This window comes from Chiloscyllium punctatum, chromosome 1, assembly GCF_047496795.1.
Source record: "Chiloscyllium punctatum isolate Juve2018m chromosome 1, sChiPun1.3, whole genome shotgun sequence".
Taxonomy (NCBI): domain Eukaryota; kingdom Metazoa; phylum Chordata; class Chondrichthyes; order Orectolobiformes; family Hemiscylliidae; genus Chiloscyllium; species Chiloscyllium punctatum.
The window spans coordinates 3,417,999-3,427,851 of record NC_092739.1 but is presented as its reverse complement, the minus strand read 5'-3'; the positions used below and the strand labels follow the sequence as shown (position 1 = coordinate 3,427,851).

Below are 9,853 nucleotides of genomic sequence, written 5' to 3'. Positions count from 1 at the left end.
AACACCCATTGAAATGACTTTTAATTTCTAAGGGAAGCTATCAATTGTTACGCTTTTCCTATTTATCATTTTATCTAAATGGTGAGAGATCACAGAGCTCTGAGATGCAGAGTTTATTTTATTCATTCGTGGAATGTGGGTGTGCCTGCCTGGTCAGCATTCATTGCCTGTCCATGGTTGCCCTTGAGCAGGTGGTGGTGAGCTGCCTTCTTGATCCGCTGCTGTAGGATTACCTACATTGCCATTAGGCAGGGAATTCCAAGATCTTGACCTAGCGACAGTGAATGAATGGCGATGTATTTCCAAGTAAGGATGGTGAGCAGCTTGGAGGGAAACTTGCATGTGTTGGTTTTCCCATGTAGCATTGCCTTTGTCCTTCTAGGTAGAAGTGGCTGTGAGTTTCAAAACTGCCATCTTTGGTGAATTTTTGCAGATAATCTGCTGCTGATGAGGGATGGTGATGGAGTGAAAGGATGTTTGTGGATATGATACTTCACGGGATCCAGAATCAATGTTGAGGACTCGCGGGGCAACTCCTCCCAACTGTACATCCTTGTGCCACCACTTCTGCTGGGTCCGTCCTGTCAGTGGGACAGAATATATCCAGGGATGGTGATGGTGGTGTCTGAGACATTGTAAGGTATGATTCTGTGAATATGACTGTCAGGCTGTCACTTGACTAGTCTGAGAGACAGCTCCCCCAGATGTTAGTAAGGAGGGCTTTGCAGTGTCCACAAGGCTGTTTCCGCTGTTGTCTTTTCTAGTGCCAAGGCTGATTTGGGTGTTCTTGTGCAAGATCACAAAACATTAGTATGCAGGCTCAAAAAGTAATTAGGTAACATTTTATTCACTTATTTATTACAAAGGGCATTGAATACAAAAATATGGAGGATTTGCTTCAATTTGAGCGGCATTGTGAGACCACATCTTGAGTACTGTACAGCTTTGCTTACCTCATTTAAGGAAGAATGTAAATGTGTTAAAGGCATTTCAGAAAAGATGTAATAAATTATACTTGGGTTGGATATGTGGTCTTATGAGGAAAGGCTTGATAGCCGAGGCTTGTATTCATTGGAGTTCCGAAGAGAGAGCAACAACCTGATTGAAACATAAAATCCTGAAGGGTGTTTCCAGGCTGGATGTGGGGAGGTTCCTTTCTCTAATGGGAGAATCTAGAACTGTGGGTCACTGTTCAAAAATCAAGACATGCTCATTTAAAACTGCGAGGGTCACACATCTCTGGAAAACCCTCCCTGAAAAGGTGGTAGAAGCAGAGTCCTTGAATTTCTTTTAAGGCAACGATACATGTGCATTCAGCAAATAGTTCAAAGGTTATCAGGGGTGGGTGGGAATGTGGATTTGAGGCAACAATCATATTGGCCATGATCTTATTGATTGGCAGAGCAATCTGAGCTGCCTGTTCCTTATTTGTATGTCTGTATGTGTTAGAAGCAATTTGGAGAATTCAACTGATAACTGGGAAGGAGAGGCTATCTTATCAGGAACGTTTGGACAGCCTGGTCCTGGATCCCTTGGAGAGAAGAACAAGAGATTCTGACAGGACTTTGCAGGACTTTGCAGAATGAATGCTGAAAGATGTTTCCCATTTCGGTGAGTCTAGAACTAAGTGGCACCATTTAAAAATAAGAATCTCCCTTGAAGATGGAAATTTCTTTTTCTCATAGCTACATGAGCCTTTGGAACCCTCTTACCCAGATAGCAATGAAGACAGGATCACTGAATATTCTTATGGTAAAAGTAGAGATTTTCGAATAACTCAGGAATAAAAGGCTTTAATTTGGAGATAGAGATTATTTGGGGAGTTTGGTGGTTGGGTAAGAGTGGACTGGCAGAGGAAGATGTGCAGGTTAGTTGAATTGGCCATGCTAAGCTGCCCATAGTGTTAAGTGCATTAGTTACTGGTAAATGTATGGTATGGGAATCAGTCTGGGTGGGTTACCCTTCGGAGGGTCGGTGTAGACTTGCTGGGCCGAAGGTTCTGTTTCCATTCTGTAGAGAGTCTAACAAAAAAAGAGTTATGGAGCTGTTAGACAGTGAACGCACACATGGCAGAAGCTGTTGTGATTGCAAAGCAAATGAACATTGAAGGAATGGAACCACTCCTGTTGATGATTCTGAAAGGGTGACTTGATTGCCATGAGGATCCAATTGATGATCCCTTGCAACTGGGGAAAGTGGAGCAAGTTCAGTCGCTGGTGCTGAAAACCATGGTGCTTGTTCCTGCAAGGCTACAAAAAGAACACACTACCCAGCTCTGGATGTTGCCATTTGGATATACCATTGAGGTCTGCAAAAGATTAATGGAAGAAGCCAAAAGCATACACGTTCAAGGCCACAATAAGGTTGTGATTAGTGCAGTTGTGTGTGTCCAATTGCTTGGAAAGGCATAGGCTGCATCTTCAATGATGGATCAGTCTGAGAACATGACCGTGAAAGGGTCATGAAAGGGCCTTGCCGCCCCTTTCCTCAAATCATACTCCTTTAATACTTTGGGACCCACTTTCCTGTTGAGGGTTTTGTCTCTCGTTGCAGTAAAGCTGAAATCTAACAGCCTCCTATTGTCAACTCCAGCTTTCCTTTTGTACATTGTGAGTGGTAGCTTTATTCTCTGATTTCTTCCCCTATAATAGTAGGCACTGATGACCTGTTTCAATACCCAAATGCTAAAGGCCAACTCTCTCCCCCACCTGCACAGTTCCATATACTTCATTTCCAAGACATAAATCTTTTCTGCCACACTGACCCTCTTAAGAAACTCCTCAGCTGGTCAGCATTAGAATTCATCTAATCTGTTTGCTCCTAACATTTCAACTTCTATTTAACAATCGGAAGTGACAATATTTCTGTTGACTAAAGGGAACTATGGAGCTATGAGGGAGGAGCTGGCCAAAGTTCAATGGTACAATACCTTAGCAGGGATGACAGTGGAGGAACAATGACAGATATTTCTGTGTATAATGCAGAAGATGCAGGATCAGTTCATTCCAAAAAGGAAGAAAGATCCTAGGAGGAGGCATGGGTGGCCGTGGCTGACGAGGGAAGTTAAGAAACATATAAAGTTAAAAGAGAAAAAGTATAACATAGCAAAGATAAGTGGGAAAATGGAGGACTGGGAAGCTTTTAAAGGACAACAGAGGATTACTAAGAAGGAAAATGCAGAGAAAATATGAGGTACGAAGGTAAACTGGCCAAAAATATAAAGGAGGATAGTAAAAGCTTTTTTAGGTATGTGAAAGGTAAAAAAATGGTTAAGACTAAAATTGGGTCCTTGAAGACAGAAACAGGGGAATATATTACGGGGAACAAAGAAATGGCAGAAGAATTGAATTGATACTTCAGATCTGTGTTCACTGGGGAAGACACAAGCAATCTCCCTGAGATAACAGTGGCTGAAGGACCTGAACTTAAGGGAATTTATATTTGCTAGGAATTAGTGTTGGAGAGACGGTTAGGTCTGAAGGTTAATAAGTCCCTGGGCCTGATGGTCTACATCCCAGGGTACTGAGGGAGGTGGCTCGAGAAATCATGGATGCGTTGATTATTTTCCAGAGTTCGATAGATTCAGGATCAGTTCCTGCGGATTGGAAGGTGGCTAATGTTGTACCACTTTTTCAGAAAGGTGGGAGTGAAAGCAGGAAATTATAGACCAGTTAGTCTGACCTCAGTGGTGGGAAAGATGCTGGAGTCTATTATAAAGGATGAAATTACGACACATCTGGATAGTAGTAACAGGATAGTTCAGAGTCAGCATGGATTTATGAAGGGGAAATCATGCTTGACTAATCTTCTGGAATTTTTTGAGGATGTAACTCTGAAGATGGATGAGGGAGATCCAGTAGTTGTAGTGTACTTGGACTTTCAGAAAGCTTTTGATAAAGTCCCACATAGGAGGTTAGTGAGCAAAATTAGGGTGCATGGTATTGGGGGCAAAGTACTAACTTGGATTGAAGATTGGTTGGCTGATAGGAAACAAAGAGTAGTGATAAACGGCTCCATTTCAGAATGGCAGGCAGTGACCAGTGGGGTACCGCAGGGATCAGTACTGGGACTGCAGCTTTTTACAATATATGTTAATGACATAGAAGATGGTATTAGTAATAACATTAGCAAATTTGCTGATGATACTAAGCTGGGTGGCAGGGTGAAATGTGATGAGGATGTAAGGAGATTACAGGGTGACCTGGACAGGTTAGGTGAGTGGTCAGATGCAGGTTAATGTGGATAAATGTATGGTTATCCACTTTGGTGGCAAGAACAGATTGCTACCTAAATGGAATCAATTTAGGTAAAGGGGCAGTACAAAGAGATCTGGGTGTTCTTGTACACCAGTCAGTGAAGGTAAGCATTCACGTACAGCAGGTAGTGAAGAAGGCATGCTGGCCTTCATAACAAGAGAAGAAAGTGAGGACTGCAGATGCTGGAGATCAGAGCTGAAAATGTGTTGCTGGAAAAGCGCAGCAGGTCAGGCAGCATCCAAGGAACAGGAGAATCGACGTTTCGGGCATCAGCCTGAAACGTCGATTCTCCTGTTCCTTGAATGCTCCTGACCTGCTGCACTTTTCCAGCTTCATAACAAGAGGGATTGAGTATAGAAGCAAAGAGGTTCTTCTGCAGCTGTACAGGGCCCTGGGGAGACCACACCTGGAGTATTGTGTGCAGTTCTGGTCTCCAAATTTGAGGAAAGACATTCTGACTATTGAGGGAGTGCAGCGTAGGTTCATAAGGTCAATTTCTGGAATGGCGGGACTACCTTACACTGAAAGACTGGAGCGACTGGGCTTGTATACCCTTGAGTTTAGAAGACTGAGAGGGGATCTGATTGAGACATATAAGATTATTAAAGGACTGGACACTCTGGAGGCAGGAAACATGCTTCCGCTGATGGGTGAGTGCCGAACCAGAGGACACAGCTTAAAAATACAGGGTAGACCATTTAGGACAGAGATGAGGAGAAACTTCTTCACCCAGAGAGTGGTGGCTGTGTGGAATGCTCTGCCCCAGAGGGCAGTGGAGGCCCAGTCTCTGGATTCATTTAAGAAAGAGTTGGATAGAGCTCTCAAGGATAGTGGAATCAAGGGTTATGGAGATAAGGCAGGAACAGGATACTGATTAAGGATGATCAGCCAAGATCATATTGAATGGTGGTGCAGGCTCAAAGGGCAGAATGGCCTACTCGTGCACCCATTGTCTAACTGTAATTTGCACCAATTGGGAAGCAAATGGGATTGGTTAACAGTCCACAGTGCATTGTCTCAAAACCATACACTGGCTGGCATTAGTAAATTCAAGAATCAGTGATTCCTGAAGAAGGGCTTATGCCCGAAATGTCGATTCTCCTGTTCCTTGGATGCTGCCTGACCCGCTGCGCTTTTCCAGCAACACATTTTCAGCTCTGATCTCCAGCATCTGCAGTCCTCACTTTCTCCATCAGTATATTCAAGACCCACCTGCCTCCTTCCAGTCAATGGCAGAGCCTAACAATGTAAACCTCAGTTTCCATGAATAATGAAAATATCACCTCCAAAGAAGATTCTCTCTCTTGTTGGTTAGGTGAAAATAATGGCAACATGAATAAGATGCAAGATTCCTGGCATGAAAGTACTACCAATTTGGTATCACAGACTTGGTTGAAAGTTTTATTGCTCTGCACGGTAATGTATTGTATGCATACATTGTAAAAAAGCAAATTATATAAATACACTTTCAGTTAATTGCAACAACTGTGTGACCATTTTATAGTAATGAAATTGCAATACAATTTGCATTATTTTGTTCGCTTCTTGGCAAACTTTGATACAACAGTTAAAACAGATACAATGCTCAGTGAATGAAATTACTTTATAAAATAATTATTTACCAATTTACCTCTGCAATTCCTACCAATTTAAATCTTCTCTTTCTGACGTAGGTATGATAATACTTCATGTACAGAAATTAAATGTTATTTCACATATGTATACTCAATTTGACAGTGTAATCACATCAGTATTCTCTTCTAGTTTTTGCTTGTATGAGGATTGCCTTAGGATAAGTTCAGGTATCCCTGCACTTAAACCAGTAGAAGCTAAAGGAGTTTGCACAGAAACAGATGGAGAGAAATTTGATGTAATTGCTGAAGTAGAACTGTATGTATTAGTAACAACAGGTAAGCTTGAATATTTCAGAGTTGATGGATTGAATTTTACTATTGGCATTTGCGGAGGGACAACCCTAATGCCTTGCTGTGCAATTGATGTTATCAGTGGGGGTGGGAGAGTAGATTTGGATTCATTTTTAACAACAGGCTTTAGTACATTTTCATCTTTCATTTTTGCAATCTCAGTAAAGGCTGAGGCCAAAGGTTGGAACCCAGGTTTCCAGGTAAGTATGTAATCATAATTGTAGCTGTTTTGTATTTGGTCTTGTATGGGAACAAGTGAATTAAGGGATTCTATCAATGAAGTCCGCCCATCCATGATAAAAATGTGATTCTTAGCATTGTCCATCATGGCACTATTTTTCTTAATACTTGGATTCTGAATATTCCTTGAAACATCATCATCAATAAAATCCACATTGAACCCTTCCTCTCCCTTTATGTCCTTAAAATTATAAATGCTACCTACACTCTCTCTATTGATGACTGCATCAGTGGTATTGTTTTGACACAACTGACAAGATAAGCAGTATGATTCCTTGGAGTGCTCTGAATCTGGAACACTGTATGTCCAGCCAGGTTTACTTGATTCTGAAACTTGATTTCTACCATGCTGATTTGCACTGATCATCATAATTTCTCTGTCTTCAGCAGTTTGCCCATCTGCAACACATTGCCTGGAAGAACTAAATGACTTTGTCTTTACAGGAATGTCCACTAAGCTCAACTGTTCTGGTGAATTAACAGGTGTCTTTCCTCGCTGCTTATCATTCGCTTTCTGATGACCTGATGATACTACTGGATGATTCAGATGATTGATAATTGTGGATATTATTGGAAGCTTTATATTCTGTTTTCCAAAACTTGAATTATTTTTATCTTTTGCTTTATATCTATACACTAGACCACCAAAGCACACAGAAAGGAGCAAGAAAATGACAAAAGAGACAGAGAGACTTAAAGTGAGGTTGTCAGTTGACTTACCTATCAAGGCATCCAATGATTGAGAGATGTTAATAGCAACAGTACTAATGGCTGATTTGGAGCCCATTAAAGGACTACTAGCTTTAATCACCAAATCAATTACCTCTTCTCCCTTGTAACTGCCTCTAATATTGTGAACAGAACCAGAAACATAAATAACTCCACTGGTTTGGTTCAGCGAAAAGTAAGGAGAGGGCTTTAGAAATGAGAACTGCACAATTCCATCAAGTCCAGCATCTTTATCGACAGCAGTAACTTGGCCAGCTTTTTGTCCTACCTCCACAAGGTCAGGGAGAGTGAAATAGTACCGATCTTGGGTAAAAGTGGGTTCATATTCATCAATACTTTGAATATGCACTTGAATTGTTGCAGTTGCTGATGCATTACCTTTATCGTTAGCCTGGACTACAAATATACATTTTTTTTGTTGCTCATAATCAATCAGCTGTTTGGTGTATATATCACCAGTAACTGGATCAATAATAAAATTATTCCAACTAGTATACATTGAATAGTCAGTTAAAGGCAATGTCAGGATAGAATATGTCAAATAACCGAAGGCACCATCATCATTGTCAAAAGCATGAACTGCACACACTGACGTGTAGATAGGCTCATTTTCATTGACTGCGCAGTTCAGTGTAGGAAATACAAAATAAGGAACATTATCATTGTCATCCAATACATTAATATAAAGGATTGAAATGGCCATTTTTTGATTAGTAATACTACCATCAATTGCTTGGATAGTTAACATGAATTTTGACACTTGTTCATAGTCAAGAGGTAATTTTAATTCTACAAAACCTGTTTTATGATCCAATCTAAAATATTCTTTTTCATTTCCAGATATTATATTGTATTTAATTTCTGCATTTGCTCCCTGGTCTTGATCATAGGCTGAGACTTGAATAAGTTGATTTTTCACAGGGGTGCTTTCTAGAACTTCAATATGGTAGTCCAAGCTGTTGAAAACTGGAGGATTATCATTGAAATCAAGCACAGTTATTGATACAATTGTAGTTGAACTAAGTGATGGGTTTCCTCGATCAGATGCACACACAACCAAATGATAGCTGTCAGTAAGCTCTCTGTCTAATACATTCTTTAATAACAGCTTGCCTACCACACTATACTGATTCTCTCTTTTAATTACAGTGTTCTCAATGTGGAATTTGTTTTGTTCATTGCCTCCAATAATAATATAGTCAACATAAGCATTCTTACGTGTCCAATCTTGATCTAGTGCTGAAAACAATAACAGAATAATTCCTGTTGCTGCCTCTTCATTAACACTAATATTATAAACTGCTTGGGTAAAGTGGGGAATATGGTTATTGATATCCTGAATTCGTATTTCCACTGATGTAATGCTTTTCAATGCAGGGTTTCCATCATCTTTAGCCTCGACAAGAAGTTGCATGACAGAGTTATAACTTGTGTAGTGTACAGTCCTCCTGGTAAATAGTGCACCTAAAAACAAGAAAAACAAAATTTTTACTCAGTAGAAAATAGTGATTTTTATGGCATGATCAGACTCAATATTGTCATGAGAACCTGGTCTGCAATTTTAGTTTAGAGACATGAGCAAAACAACAGTGTTAGATTCTGTCCAGCAAAGGCTCAGATAGGTGTTTTCTTCACACAATATCTTTTCAAGAGAGCCAGGAAGAGCAAGAGGTTTCCATCTTTAGATTTCACAGAGTTACACTGACTGTTGCTTGTTGCTGGTACGGCTTCAGAGTCCCCTATAAACTCAATTGTGGCAGCCTCCTGGCTTTTGAAGCTGGGAATGGGGTTGGGAAGGAATGTCTCGAATCTTTCTCTTCCTCATAACAACATTTGGACAATGGCTTGAAACCGTAGCTGTCACTTAACTGACTTCAATCCTTCCGTTAGCCCTACACTAGGTTGGGCCGGAGTGCTTCTGCCAATGACCTGTTCCCCTCCTTTCACTGACTGCCCCACCACTAATGAACATCTATTGTACACCTTTGCCATCAGACTCCCAAAAACTACCAGAGAAAAATGCCAGTCATTACTGTTTCTGCTTTGTTGTTCCTGTACTGGATGATGTTTGCACATGTACAGTACTGCCAAGTGTTTATACAAAGATCAAAAGAAAAAAATTACCGGAAAAATGATGTCCATGGGGTAGTCAGACTCCAGGCATAAGATGGAAAGTCAAATTCTCAGTCAGTTCTGGAAAACGTGTGATAGTTATTCACTCAGGATAGTTGGCCTACCCTCCAGCCAGGTACTGGACTTCTGAAGGACTCCAGGAAATTAAAGGATTGTACTTGGCTGCTAACATCATCCAAGTGTTTTTGAAAATCAAATGTTTGATGTCATCTCATACCCTACAAAATCAGGCTACATGACTCAAGCATACATCAGAAAACTGAGGAACTACTGCTACAAAACAAAGTCCTTCTCTGCATCCTATACATTAACATTAGAATTAAACATAAAATATAAAAGATATTAAGACCATAAGACATAGGAGCAGGAGAAGGCCATTCAGCCCATCGAGTCTGCTGCATGGTTTAATGAGATCATGGCTCATCTGATAATCCTCAACTCCACTTCTCTGCTTTTCCCCCATAACCATTGATTCCTTTACAGATTAGAACCTTCCTTCATCTACCCTGTCAGGTCTTCACAGAATCTTGTATGTTTCAATACTCTTCTATATTCCGACAAGTACAGGCT

General features: G+C 40.6%; 1 protein-coding gene across 2 annotated transcripts in view; it reads right to left on the bottom strand.

The window, feature by feature from the left end:
• Positions 1-5,643: 5,643 nt before the first annotated feature.
• The window catches only part of dchs2 (dachsous cadherin-related 2), a 140,069-nt gene continuing 135,859 nt past the window's right edge, over positions 5,644-9,853 (bottom strand). For both annotated transcript variants that reach the window (XM_072562676.1, XM_072567589.1), the window contains exon 20: positions 5,644-8,614. In XM_072562676.1, coding sequence (XP_072418777.1) covers positions 5,982-8,614 — 2,633 coding nt within the window. In that variant the 3' untranslated portion in view covers positions 5,644-5,981. The remainder of the gene's footprint in view (positions 8,615-9,853) is intronic.